Below are 13,851 nucleotides of genomic sequence, written 5' to 3' on the forward strand. Positions count from 1 at the left end.
CTCCTCAGGATCTCCTGGGATGGAGACTCCTCAGGATCTCCTGGGATGGAGACTCCTCAGGATCTCCTGGGATGGAGACTCCTCAGCCCCTCTGGGTACCTGTTCCAGGGCTTCAGTCAATTCACAGGCTCGACTCCACACTAAATGTGATGCACATAAAACCAGCGGGGGGCTCACGGCTCTGGCAGCTCTCAGAATTATTCCATCTTTCCTTCTCTCGTCAGGATAATTTCAATTACAGTGATCCAGCCTGTTTGTTACTTCCAAATGAACAACAACCAAMTAGAGAGGAWTTTTTTTTTCATGTAAGGGTAGAGTGGCAACTACACATATCAACACTATAAATACTTCCTAGCTGAAGTAGTTCAGCACCACACAAGAAATACATCAGTCTGTACTAAGAKCAAACTACTAGAAAAATAAATTATCTTCATCCTAGTCTTTGAGAAGGAAAACAGATCCAAGGTCAAGGAAGTTGGGGCCACCGTGTTACCGAGTAAACAAAGATTTTAATTTCTGTGGTGAAGCAAATTGGGGTCTCCAAAGCCAACTTACTGGCTGGGTGTAGAAACACAGGGTTGGTTTGCGTGACAATCCACCTTAATTGTCAGGTTTAGAAATGAACAAACTGAAACTTCAAAAAGTGAAATGACTTTCATGGCCACACAACTGAGTGGTGGCACAAGACAGCTCAGAATCAGGCAGTTTTTAGCAGAACACTGAGGAGCCCTCAGCACCACCTCCCACTGCAGTTCTCTCAGCACAGGTGTCAATGCCCAACCTTACTGGAGCTGTTATTTTGGCAAAATGATCAACATCATTCAAAATACAATCTGTTATCAAMTATTTACAACTTAATTAAAAGCAGTAACTGAGCTGATTCTTGTTCTATTTGAAAAGTTAAAAGGAGATATCCCTTCATTTAATAATCTATAAAATTAAATCCATCAATGCAGCTGTTCTTGGAGTGGGTGCTTCCACTGAAACCACACAGGAGCCTCCTCCTACAAACGGTATTTCCTCAGTGAACATTTCACATTGGAGTGACTCTCTGGTGTCATTCTTTCCTGGTCTTTGGGTCTCCCATCACACCTTCACTGACCTCTCAACTCTGCCCCCAGGAGATGCCAAGGGTCTTTGTGTTAATAACTGCTAGACTTTCTTGGTAGCAGTCCCAATATTTTTGGGAGAAATGTGAAAGGATCTATCACTGGCTCGAGCCAAGGCTTCAACAAATGTGTCCCAGTCATGACAACCCTCAACAGAAAGATTAATGAACACAAATGTGGTCTCACAGCTCTATTTTTGCAGAGCTGGTACAGAGCAAACTGAAAGTCCTCTGTGAAGTATCTGAACAACCTCTGGTTCTGTGGAGAAGGTTCTTAATTCTCTACTTGCACTTATAATCCAGGAGTAAACATCTCACAASCAATTACTACCTTCAGCTCCCAACTTCTGAATTAACTGAACACTAGGTCCTTTAAGATGCAAGTATTTCTTAACAACGAGACTGCAAACACTGCTGTTAATGATACAGTTATCAATAGAAAAACCCTTTAATAAAGCAGCACTAAAATCCATCAGGGCTGGGAAAATAAACAAGAGACCAAGCAACAAAGTCATCAAATCATCAAGTCCTGGGAAGGAAAGTTCCTGCCCCTAGCAAGGCAGGGATGATTTCCAGGCAGAGCTCAGAGATGGGTTTGGATGGAGCATGTGGGTAACACCCCCTTACTGCTGAAGGGCTGAGCTGAGCTCAGTCCAAGGGAATCCCACATCTCCAGCAGTTCATGTGCTCCCACAGGCTCAGCCCCTCTGCAGGACACCACCCTGGCAGAGGAGTCACCTGCGCATGAAATAGATTTTGGCCACTCAGCTGTGCAGCATTTCAGTCACACTGCATCCCAAAATAGCTTCCACTTGCCTGAGGAGTACGTGCATAATTGAAACTGCAGAGACACGAGCACCAAGAGGTGGATTCCAGGGACACAGGACAGAACGGGCAAGGTTAGACAAAAAAGATGGGAGAACTGACAAAGTACAAAATCACAGGAAGACTGGCACAGAGGAAAAAAAAGAACATTAAAGTCTCTTGTTCTAATATTAACCAGGCTGTGTACAGAGAAAAACTGGAGGTCAGCACCAGTAAAGTAGAAGTAGGAGGAAAGAGAGATGAGCAGAAAACAGGAAACAGTTTCCATCAGGGTAATGTRTTGTGGAAATGAGCTCTGAGAACAGGGAAGCATGGATGGCACATTCAATCCATTCCCACAGCTTAGCTACAGCACGACTCAGAAATAAACTGAGGAGGATGAATGTTCATTGTGACCATTTGCAAACAACAACACTCATCTTGTCAGCTTCCCAATTACCAAGGTTTTTAAAGGGGAAGACAAACCCCCAGAACAGGAGGTGCTGCATGCATGGTTAAGACAAAAGGACAGCCAAAGGGTTTGCTTTAATATCATTTACCACACCCCTGCCTCACCTCCACCTGTGCYGTTCCTTTTTGCTGGATGAACTGACAGGTTTGTTGACATTTCAGACCATGTCCCCTGTGCTGAACAGGCTGCCATGTCTGTTCCTGTGTGTCTGACTTCAGCTCTCCTGGCACAAACTTGCCACCAATACCAACAACTCTGGAGCGAGCTCATCAGTTCTCTCCTCAGCAACTGCTTTGTGCTGCTCACACAAACCCTGCTACTGCTCACAACCCTCTGTGTTTCATGGCTTAGTGAAAGACAGGAGATAACATCTCACCTCTTGACAACTGTCTCAAATACAGAAAAATATCACAGTTTTATCCTTAATGCTAAAAAAAAAAGCACTGGAGTAGTATCAGAACAACTCGAATAAGGACTGAAAATGTCAAAGGTCAGTGGAATAACACAGTGTTAATTTTTGTCCAAAAGCCACAAACAAAAGCACCTGCTAAATATGCCCTAAAGCTACAATAAAATACTACAGATGAGAGAAAGATCTTGACTGTATGGCTTCAAGGACCAGTTTATAAACTGGAAAACTCTTCCCTGTGGGTGACCACTTCCCAACCAGCCCGTGCCAACAGTGGAGATGCCACAGTGAAGGTGGAACCAGCCCAGTGTTTTTCTGAAGTTGGTGTTTTTTATTTCAGTTCCTGGCGATTGATAAGTGCTTTTTCCTTCCCGAAACAGTCCCAGTGTATCAAGCCAAGCCAACACTGAGCAGGAATTCTATTCAGGAGACTCAGAAATGCTCTCAGCTGATTTACAGTTATGAATTATTCCACCACTCCTATGATACACTTGAATATTTAGATGTTATCATCTCTAGTAAATCAAGAAGGTAAAATTAACGGTAACAAACGTTTTTCTGAGCAGTTAAAAGAAAGATATGATCTCATTATCTTTTGAGTTTTATAAAACAAGTATTATTAAACATTGCAAACTTGTTAGAAGATTGCAGTGGGCTGCAAATTCCTACTCAAGGATGCAATCATCCATCTGAGAATAATAAAAAAGGAATATTAACTTATAAAGCTATGGGGCAAACAGCCTACAAGCTCCAAGCCAAAACCATGGAGCATCCGTTTCCATTAGTAACTGAATCGATATTTTTCCTTGTGATACAGAAGTTGCCACATATTCTCCTGCAGTTCTACAGCAACTTGGAGTGGAAAAGATGAAATATATATGTCTCAAAAATAAAAAGTGACTAAAGAGATAACCTGAGAGTGGGCACTGCCAGCAAATCTCAAAAGAAGGATGACTGCGTCATAACAGTGCCCACAACCRTATCTATCAAAGAAAGATCATGTTTATATTTTTAAGTTAAAAATTTACTGATTTTGCCTCAATAGTAGAAGTAATACACCAACTCCCAGTCTTAAATCATTTGTAAGAATTAGGCAGAGCACTGTCTTAGGTATAGAACCAAAAATCCAGCATTATGCTGTCAYCTGCCATCTGAAAGCAGACACTCAAGGCAAAAAGCCTCTCCTCTTTGATCCTCTCCACCAATCTTCTTCATGTGGTCCCTGACGTTCCAGGCACAGAGATTCCATTACTGTCAGTGGAAGCTCACAGAATGGGAAAAGCTAAACAGCAACCAAAAATAGCCAGGCAGCTCTGCAGCCCTAGCACAACACCCTGCAAAAAAATGTACCAGCCAGATTTTAATAGCCTGTCATTCTCCCTGCTGTAAGGGCTATGTGCCACCTTCTGGCCCCATCACACAATAATCCATCAAACTCTCACTGGCACAGCAGAGGTGACCTAAGACCACACACTTCTAATAGGCAAAATCCCACTGCTAACCACTGGGACAGCATTTGAAACACTCTGAATCCTTGCAAATAGCTGCCTACAGTCCACACAGAACATCTCTTTCTGTCCACTCTCCTTCCAAAAAACATTCATCTGAGAAAGGTCATTATTTCTGCATTTGACTGGAGACAAGAACTCTGGAGCACTCTCAGGTTACCACAATAATTAAGAGAGACTCTAACAGCATGTTTCCATGCCAAAGGCCCTGAAGTGCAGTATGGAAAACGTAAGAAAAATAAAGTAAAACAAACAGCTTACTCCTCAGTGGAACACTGCCAGCTCCCAGGTGAAACACAACTGCTATAAAATTGCATGCAGCAACGTGAGGAGAAGTTTGAAGAAGAACCAGAAAGGAACATCATCCAGTTGACAGCAAGTTACCCTGCCTGGATTTTGATCATAGGAATGTTGAATAAATCAGCAGTGCAGAAGTCTTCTGCAATATCTAATGGCAGCCCAACATCTCATCTCTTCCATGGACTCACATTAAAGCTACAAATCTGAAAAGCCTACAGGAAGATCAGAAGACCAAACCCAAGCYCACAGCTGCTCATGAGCCCACTGCCTCTGGCCAGTGACAGAGGCTCTGAAAAAAAGCTGTAAGGAAGTGAGGATGATCAGAGCAACCCTTGGTAGCATCAGCCATCTCCTCTCAAAGGAACTCAAACCAAGATCTCTGCAAACATTTTGAGACCAATTATTCTGCAAGGAGGAATTGAGCCCAATACTTGATACCACAGCTCAGATCACACTCTCACTGTTCTGCAGGGTTACAAACACCAGCAGAAATCTACTGATTCAAACTTAATCCTGAAAGGATGATGGCAGTGATGGAGAGGAAAATACCCTGAGGCCCTGGTGAGGACTACAATTATGCCTTCTGTAGGAATGATCTCCAGGCTTATGCAGGTGGTTTGTACTTTTGGGGATTTACTGGAWCTACTGCTGATCCCAGATTCTCATTTTCCAGGAGCCCGTGATCTCACTGCCTCACTTGCCTTCTTACAGTCTTCTCTACCTACTTCACCCTCACACTGCYATGGTACAACAGCATTTCCAGGACTACTCCCAAAAATTACTTGAAAACAGGAGCAGAGCAGGGTATTTTATGGGAAAGGTCCTTTGCTGAAATGTTCCCCATTCACAGCCCAGCTGAGCACTAATTCCTTACACTTTCTGTGACCAAACCTGTAATTAGAAGGTATTTCCCCATGGATGAGTTGAGGCTGGTCAAGGGTTTATCAGGCTCAATTGAAAATACAGGACACGCTGGTTTTACAGACACCCATAAACAGAACTTAAACACAAAGAACACTTCTAAAGCACATAAAAACCACTTTCAAACATTAACTAACATGATATGTGCACAAACCAGAGCAAAGAGGTCACAGGAATTGACCTGTTTTACACAGCTATGCTCAATTCACTGACCTGGAACAGCCTTTAATTAGGCATTTCCATACTCTTAAAACAGACWGAAATAATGCCCTTTCACATAAATAAGAGATTTGCAAATAAGTTTTMCAAACAAAATACAGCAGAGCAAAAACCCTTGAATCTATGAGGTGCTTACAGAGAAATTATTCATAAATGCCTTTCAAACCTGGCACGGAGCCTACAATGTCTGAGATATTGGCATTTCTGYACTTGGGGCTTTCCTAAGAAAACAGAAACTACAGTCAAAAACCCATTTGGAATCACTTTGTGTCAGCCACCATGTTACAGCTGTGTCCTGTCCAAGCTCCCACAACCTGCAGTGTTCCAGCTGCTCAACATGACTAAACTCACACACACAAAGTCTTAYTTGGAGGAGGCTTTTCACAGGAGGATGGTGACAAATAGAAAATGCAGTAATGGGATCTAAGCAAACAGCACAGCCTCACTCAAACCCCCAGTTCAAACAATAACAGCACATTCTGACCTGTTTCAAGGRAAGATCTAATTCCTTTAACGGATTAACTCCTCCACCCTCAGAGTCATTTTGCCTGTCATCTCCCAGGCTGATTCTTACCAAATACTTACAAATGTGCACATTTGTGGCCTTCAACTGATCCTAACAACACACCCCAGCTGAGAAGAACATTGTCACTGTCTCTGCATGACCTGCATTCTCTCCGTCTCTAGGGTTAAAAAATAATAATCCCATCTCCACAAAGTAATTAATTACAGAGATGAAAAACTACCAGCCTGTCTTTCTGTCATGTAGAAAGTCTACCTATAATTATCTGCCTGGTAAGATCCAATAGACAGAGGCAATGTGTTAAATTATTATAAACAAACTTATGGCCCCAAAATAATCACGGAAAGCAGAGTCTGATATCATCCTTAATGAGAACTGTTACACATTCCACCATCCTTAATCCAATATAGGCAGGAGCAGACAGGGCTGAAGCACCAGCTTTCAAGGCAACAACTATGTGGTGGCTTTGCAAGATGAGGCTGGATCATGCAACACAGCTACTGAGGTGGGCAGCAGTGCAAAATTGAGTGTGGCTGGGCTGCTGGAAGATGTCCAGATTCAGCACCATCTCCAACAGAAGAATTCTGAACAGTTATAACTCTTCATAATGAAACTGTAAACTGTGTGTAAATTATAATGAAGTTGTTTCCCCAAGACACAGCCCTGATGGAGCACAGCACCTGCTCTTCCACRGACTGGAATCTCTCTCGAGTTCCACCAGGGAATCAAGACCCCCCTCTGACTACAGACAGAGGCAAAGAAGCAAGTTACTGAACTGCAGGTGAAACCTGCCACAAGAGATCACAGGAAGAGAAAACTGTCTTTCCCAGAAAGCTAACAGCAACAGGCAGCACAGCCCTGATGAGAAGGGAACTGACAGCTCCAGAGGCCCAACTCCTCTCTCCTTCCTCCCAGTACAGCACAAGTGATCACTGCATACACTTCCTCACAGTGTATTTACCATCAATCTTAATTTCTGGAAAATGAAGCACATTTAGTCCCCGGCCTTTGTTTTGCCACAGCAAATAAAGAGGTCAGCGTGGGGCTTAGGTGTGAAMAATTGTTTTACAGAGAACTATTAGTAAAACACAATCCCAGTCATTCCAAAAGGTTAGTTAACAAGGATACCTGAAGGAATGAAGAACGTGTAGCCTTGTTTCAGCTCAATTCTTTGGCACCGTTCCACCCTGTCTCCCAGAAAGATATCACTTTGCTTTCCTGAAAGAACCCATTCTTCATAAAGTTCTAGATTCTGCAGAGTAGGTGGAATCAGCCAGAAGATCTAAAAACAAAATGAAGATTTAACTATTACCAACAGTCAACAAAAAGAAACAGCTGAGAGATCTCACCAAGGCTATTGTGTGTTAGATGAGCTGCTTTCTGCACGAAACACTCGTTTTCCAGGTGTTGTACACAGAGGCACACACAGACAGCAGCAGCAATTAGCCCACGTGCTGGAAGTGGCTGGAAAACTGTCACTTGTCATCTCTCTTCCACAAACATCTTACTCAGAAGCTGCCTGTGCTTCACCTGCAGCTCCAAACAGTGTGTTGGTACAGTACAACTGTGCTGGGCTACGGAGAGGAACAGGATCTGCACCACTGATTGATTCCAGTTCCCACCATACAATGCCCATACAACTGGGAAAAAACATCCTAAACCAGGAAAGATGTCAATATAGCCATCCATGCTGTGTATTTTAAGGCTTCTGTATCCTTTAATGTTTCAGTTCTGCCTTATTGTGCCTGTACACACCAAAGGAACATTGAATCTCTAAAAGGAACAGAAGCTTGAGCTACAGAAGGAGATTTGTGAGGGCACTCTGACCCAACAAAGGTACACACAGCCACATCTCGCTGYGAGACACCTCTGGACCACACAGCAACAGCAAGCCTAAAAGCACCACCACCAGCAAATAACACATTTGATATTTCAAATAAATCACTTGTTTGTTTTGTAACGGTGAGTGGCGTCCTTCTAGTTCAGCAAACTCTGTGTGTATCAACAAAGCTGCTGAAACAGTCTGATCACTGCCTGATCCCCTCAAAAAAATTTAAAAAGAGAGAGAGTGAGAGAGGAAAAAAAAAGAAAAGAAAACAACCCCTCCCCTCCGTAAGAGGCACAGAAAAATAAAAATATCAAAAAWGGTTCACCTACCTTCCCCCCACGGAAAACGTGATACCACACCGAAGTGCCACCAAAATCAATATGAAAATCAGTGAAGCATCCTTTCACACTCATCAAACAGTACCTGCAAACAGAGTGAAGGACAAAAACGAATCAGTGTGAAACAGTATTTTTCACATCTTCATTTGCAGAGGTTAACTGTGTGTGCAATGCTGCTTCTACCAATTAAGTTCCTGCCTTTACAATGCACAGATTTTTCTCATAAAGATAAYGAGGTTTCTGCTGAAAAATGCTATCTCCGTGAGTTTGCTGTTTGTACAAGAGGAATGAAAGCTTTCAGAGTTAAAGAATGGAAAAACATTAAAAGTTAGGCTGTTCAGAAATATTTCTTATGCCRCTGCCACTCCCTGGGGTGATCTGTTTAATGCCCTCCTTCACTGCTCCAGACACACAACCTTCACCAAAAGTTGTACACAAATTGCTTCAAAGTTTTGAAAAATCTAATTTGCTTATAAATCCTCCTAAATGTTCTTTACCTACTTGCCACTCATGCCATTTTTGCAAGGATTAGGGAACAGAAACCTCATTTGGCAAACTAACTCCTTTTTGTTCACATTTCTAGGCATTCTGCATCAAAATACATAAAGGACCCAGCTGGCAGCCACGCTAAGTATCAAATCCACTATTTTTTATGCSGTCTTGACACAGGTTTTGAGCAGTTTAAAGTCAGCACTGCTGGAAAAGACACAAGAGCTGTGGTCTGGCTGCAGGAATCTCCAGCCTGCAGCCACCATCTGTAACTAATGGCCGAATCACAGCCGCCCTCCTCACTGTAGGCACCTTTGCAAACGCAGGAAACACACACCACTTAACCCACTAACCTCTTTTCCTTGTTCCGGTCTCCGTTTCATGGCTTTTTTTTTTTTTTTTTTTTTTTTGGTTTGGTTTGGTTTGGTTTGGCTTTTAAGGGGAGTTATGGAAACATTACCCCGAAAGGGATTTGTTTAAAAAAAATTAAATAAATAAATAAATAAAAGGGGAAAAAAAAAAAAAAAAAAAAAGGTTTGATTTAAGTGTGTCTTTTTCTGCTCACATTCAGGTAGGAGAAGCTCAGCAGTATGCAGCCGGCGTGCAGAAGTCCCTGTAGATGATAGGCTGGGAAGGACCTTACCATGTGTCTGCAGAAGGCTGGCAAATCACAGCCACTCTGGGTCCATAAGAGCCGCTGCCTAGCAACCACATCCCGAGCCGGAGTTGACAGAATGATACGCAATGCTGTCATGAAGACAGTCAATTTGTGGGCTTCAAAAAAGGTCCTGCGCCTTCATCTCACAATTAAAACCTCTCCTTGTGCAATTACACGTCTCTCCCCTTGCCCACTCTGGAATTTTTTTKAATTTTTTTTTTTAATCCTTCAGAAGCAGGAAGAAGCTTTTGCTGCCCCTGGGGTATTTCAGATGCTTCAAAAATCACAGCTAGCCAAGAAGCTGTCTACACTCTCAATATGCTCCATTTCAAAATATGAGTCCTTCCCTCCCAAACACTTTTTTTTAATTTCTCCTTTTATGTTTTCTCTACCAAGATGTTGTTGATTACAAGTCAGATAGAATTTAAAAACAATAAAAGAAGCCCAGAAAGGAAGTTGCCTTTCTTCCAGCCAAACTGCAAAAAGTCACAGATTGAATAATTATTGCTCATTAGGAAAAAAAAAAAATCAGCATGGAAATTCTCAGCTTGTGAGCAGTGTTTACAAGTATTATTGCACAGTATTAAAGGTTCATGTTGTTTTAAAGTAAAAAAATCAAATCCTTATGGAGTCAATTATTTTCAGTTTCCAAGAGGTCAGATATAAAATACATCACACTAACAAAAAATTYCTAGACAGGGCTACCAACAATCACCCACTGAATTAAGACATCCTGGAACAGTAAACATGGCCTGGGCATTAGCTGGTTTTAGCTGTTCCTCAGTAGTCAATAATCTAAACCTGAAGCAGTCAAACTGTTCATGTTCAGAGAAACAACAGGATTGAATCCTGTCAAATCAAAGTGTTTAAAATTTAGTTTGGTGACAAGACACCAAAGCAGGTATAACTGTGAACATACAACTCTTTAATTTCCTTATTTATCTCCATTTTCRCTCTGTTTCCTGAAAACTCCTCTAAACACAATTTTCACTCCAATAAAGGTGGTTTTAGTGAAAGAGTCACATATGGCGATTAATAAAAACCTGCAAAGCATTTGGAAAATAAACTGTTTTTCTTTCYCTCCACAAACAAGCCATGCTTTAATTTGTGCTGTTAATCTCCCAGGCCTGCTTTTGTCCAAGCCCAACAGCTCCCGGCCGGCTCAGGAGCCTGCGGGAGGATCTTCCGCCATCCAGCTCTCTCCCTGGTTGCCAGAGTCTGGCACAATGCCTTTGCATTGACCTCTACAGCTTCCTCTTCCAATGTACACCGCAGTCACATGGTCCCAGCACACTCCATGCCACAGCTAATCTCAGGCACCGCTCGCCTCCAGCCTCAGCCAGCGGCTTCTCATCACCAACAGCTGCTAATTTGGGGAACGACTCAACTTTTCAGGGTTTTCCATAACAACAGTGGGGGAGAAAAAAAAAAAAAGAGAGAGGAAGGAAAAAAAAGCATAACACAGCATCCATGTTGAAAGGAATCTAGAAATCTAGGAGCTACATCCCACTGTGTGCTGTGGCAACAGCACTCTGGGCCAGGGCAGGTACAGTGATTATAGGAACACGATCCCATGTCAGGCATGGGGAGACAACCTGACCAGAGTTACACCCTGAAAACACAGGCGACACAAAAAGATGCCCCAAGTTGAGTATTTTCACAACTGCTACCCCATCCAACCCCTGCACACTCCACTTTATCTCCCTGCACAGCCTCAATCAGGGTTTTAAAACATGCAGCTGCTTGTAATCTGTTGTGGGTTAAGCTTCCCTTCCCGATTGAAGAGTTTGGTTTGTGTTCTCCACAAGCCTGAAATTTGTCGAGTTAATGTATTGTTATTTTGGAGGAAGGATTTGTGATGTGGGGAAAGGGGAACTACCCCCTCCCACCCCCCACCTTCCCCCCCCCCAAAAAAAAAAAAATAAACATCTGGGGAAATTTGTTAAGAGAAATGATGCGAAGAAATATGGAGTAACCTGCAAACTCACGAGGAAGAACAAACACAGAGATCCAAAAAAAGAGAGGGAGATGATACAAATGAAGCTAAACCACTAAGCAAACACGGCGAGCTGGGAACACATTAACAACACAGACACCGCTCCATAAGCCAGCGCAGAGCCCACACTCCCAGGCAAACCCACAATGCACTCGCCACGCATCGCTACAAACCCGCAAGCAAACAGAGAAACAAAGACAGCGAGAGCCGCGCCGGGATGCGAAGGCAGCGGCGGGCAGGGCAGGCAGCGGCAGCGTTCATGCACATGGGCCCGGGGAGACGCGAGCGGACGCACAGGCAGCAGCATTACCCTGAGCTCAGCTCCTTCTCTCCCGCAATAGGCACCGCGCACCATACGGCTCTATTCCCTCTGGCATTGCGAGGGCTCCCCTGCCACTGAGCTCAGCCCATAAACCACTCCCAAACCCCAGCAGAGGCTTCTGTTTTTTGTTCGGGCCAATGAGAAAAGTATAGCTCACTCTTCCTTCCTCCCAGGAGCAGCGCCGGCTGGTTGAAATCCCTGAGCCTGAAACCGAATACCACAGACCCATGAGCCAACTGCAAGTGCCAGCGCGGGGAAAGGCGCGGGCCTCGCTCCCCATGGCCGGGCGGGAGCGACTGCTCCGGGTGTCGGGGGAGAGCGGCCCCCGGCAGCATCCCGGCACCGCGGGGGCCCTTCTGCCGGGCCCGGCAGCGGGGCTGCCAGCAGACAGMACGAACAATAGCTACCTCGGGCCGCCTCGGCCCGCACCGACAGCGCTCCCACACTGGGGCCCTGCAACTGGAAGCCACAAATTGCGCCGCAAGACAAAAGAAACCATTGTCACCCGGGAGGCACCGGCCCGGCTGCCGCCCCCACCCCCGCCTCACCGGGGAGGGCCCGCCGGGGATGAGCCCCAGCATCTCCTCAGCGAGGGCCGYGGTTTCTCTAGGCATGAACCCTGGCTGTTCCTGAGGGGATGAACCTCGCTTTCCTCGAGTATCCCCGCTCTCGGAGGGTCCCTCAGCACCCACCCGTGGCCTCCAGGCCAGCCGTGCCCGTGGAAGGCCGCTCAGAGCCGGCCGGATCCCTGTGCCCTGCCGGGACCAACCTTCGCCCCGTCCCCCTCCTGGGGAGCGGTACCGAGCGCTCCCCGGCCGAGGAAAACACACGGAACCGTCACACACCGCGGTCACCGCACCCCGTGCGCGCAGCGGGCACTTCAAACGCACMAGAAACGCCCGGCTCCTGCCCCGAGGGGGTTACGGTCCGAGCCACTCACACACACAAACAACGGCCGAGATAACACAAACCAATTTGCTGCCATGCACACCGGGGAGGTTGTGAAGCGACTGCAAATCACATTCTAAGATCACACCGGGACCAAAGCAAGCGACACTTCCYTGGTCCCACCCTTGCCCAGTCCCAGCCCAGGTGCAACACCAAAAGTGCGTGGGGTGGGCTCACACCCGAGCCTGCCGCTGCCACGAGTGGGGACCACAGGGACCCCTGACTGACCTTCCACATTTTGCCACCCAATAGTGCACAAACTTTTATAATTAAGAAAGAGGCCTGCTTTTTTTTTTTTTTTTTTTTTTTTTTTTTTTTCCCTGATGGGAAACTTAAATATCTGAAGAGGTACCCGCCACCACAGTGAACTGAACCAAGCTGCCAACTCACTGCAAGCCAGGCCTGTCTGCCTCTAGAACAGCATTTTGGTGTCTGAGAGCACAACTCCATTTCTCCATCCRGTGACGGGGCTGTGCAGCTCCAGGGTCACCGCAAACTGTTGTAAACACTGGTGCTTATTTGAGTTAYATGTGTGATGCTGCAAGTCCTCCAAATTCTAGCCAAAGGAAGATTTGAGACTCATGCACTGACCTGAGGACATCACATTTTATTTACTTTGATAACTTGGAAAGTCTTAACAAGAACTCTCACTTRTTGGTCTACTTTTTTGTACTGAATTGTACTTAGAAAGGTTTTGCATCAAAAGCAATTTGCAAATGCATAGAAAGCACATACAAGTCTCTCTCAAGCATGAACCAGCACCAGGTTGCCTTGTGGGACCTGCAGCTCCCTGGATTCCCTGTCTCCAGAGGCACACCCTCAGCTTCTAATTAGACCACAGCTCAGCAGAGCATTTTAGCATCTGTTTAAATCCATCCCTACTTAGTAAAGGAATGAATAGAAAGGAATGGATGGCTGAACAACAGCCTGGGAGAGGAAGAATAGGGCTGAGGACATGCTAACAGAGCAGCATTCTTTTGTGAACAGGTAGATGTTTCACAGGAGATA

The 13,851-nt window shown here is 44.9% G+C and overlaps 1 protein-coding gene across 5 annotated transcripts in view; it reads right to left on the bottom strand.

Annotated features, from left to right (window-relative positions):
* Window positions 1–13,851, bottom strand: part of KDM2B (lysine demethylase 2B) — a 99,279-nt gene that overhangs the window by 59,428 nt on the left and 26,000 nt on the right. For 4 of the 5 annotated variants that reach the window (XM_057377807.1, XM_057377806.1, XM_057377808.1 and 1 more), the window contains exons 7-8: window positions 8,422–8,515; window positions 7,393–7,546 (exon numbers count right to left, since the gene is read on the bottom strand). In XM_057377807.1, coding sequence (XP_057233790.1) covers window positions 7,393–7,546; window positions 8,422–8,515 — 248 coding nt within the window. Of the gene's footprint in view, window positions 1–7,392; window positions 7,547–8,421; window positions 8,516–11,883; window positions 11,973–13,851 lie in introns of those variants that run through there. The other variant, XM_057377810.1, reaches the window with a different exon arrangement.

Source organism: Malurus melanocephalus, unplaced genomic scaffold (genome assembly GCF_030028575.1).
Source record: "Malurus melanocephalus ecotype Western Australia unplaced genomic scaffold, MMel_1.1 scaffold_325, whole genome shotgun sequence".
NCBI classification, from domain to species: Eukaryota; Metazoa; Chordata; class Aves; order Passeriformes; family Maluridae; genus Malurus; species Malurus melanocephalus.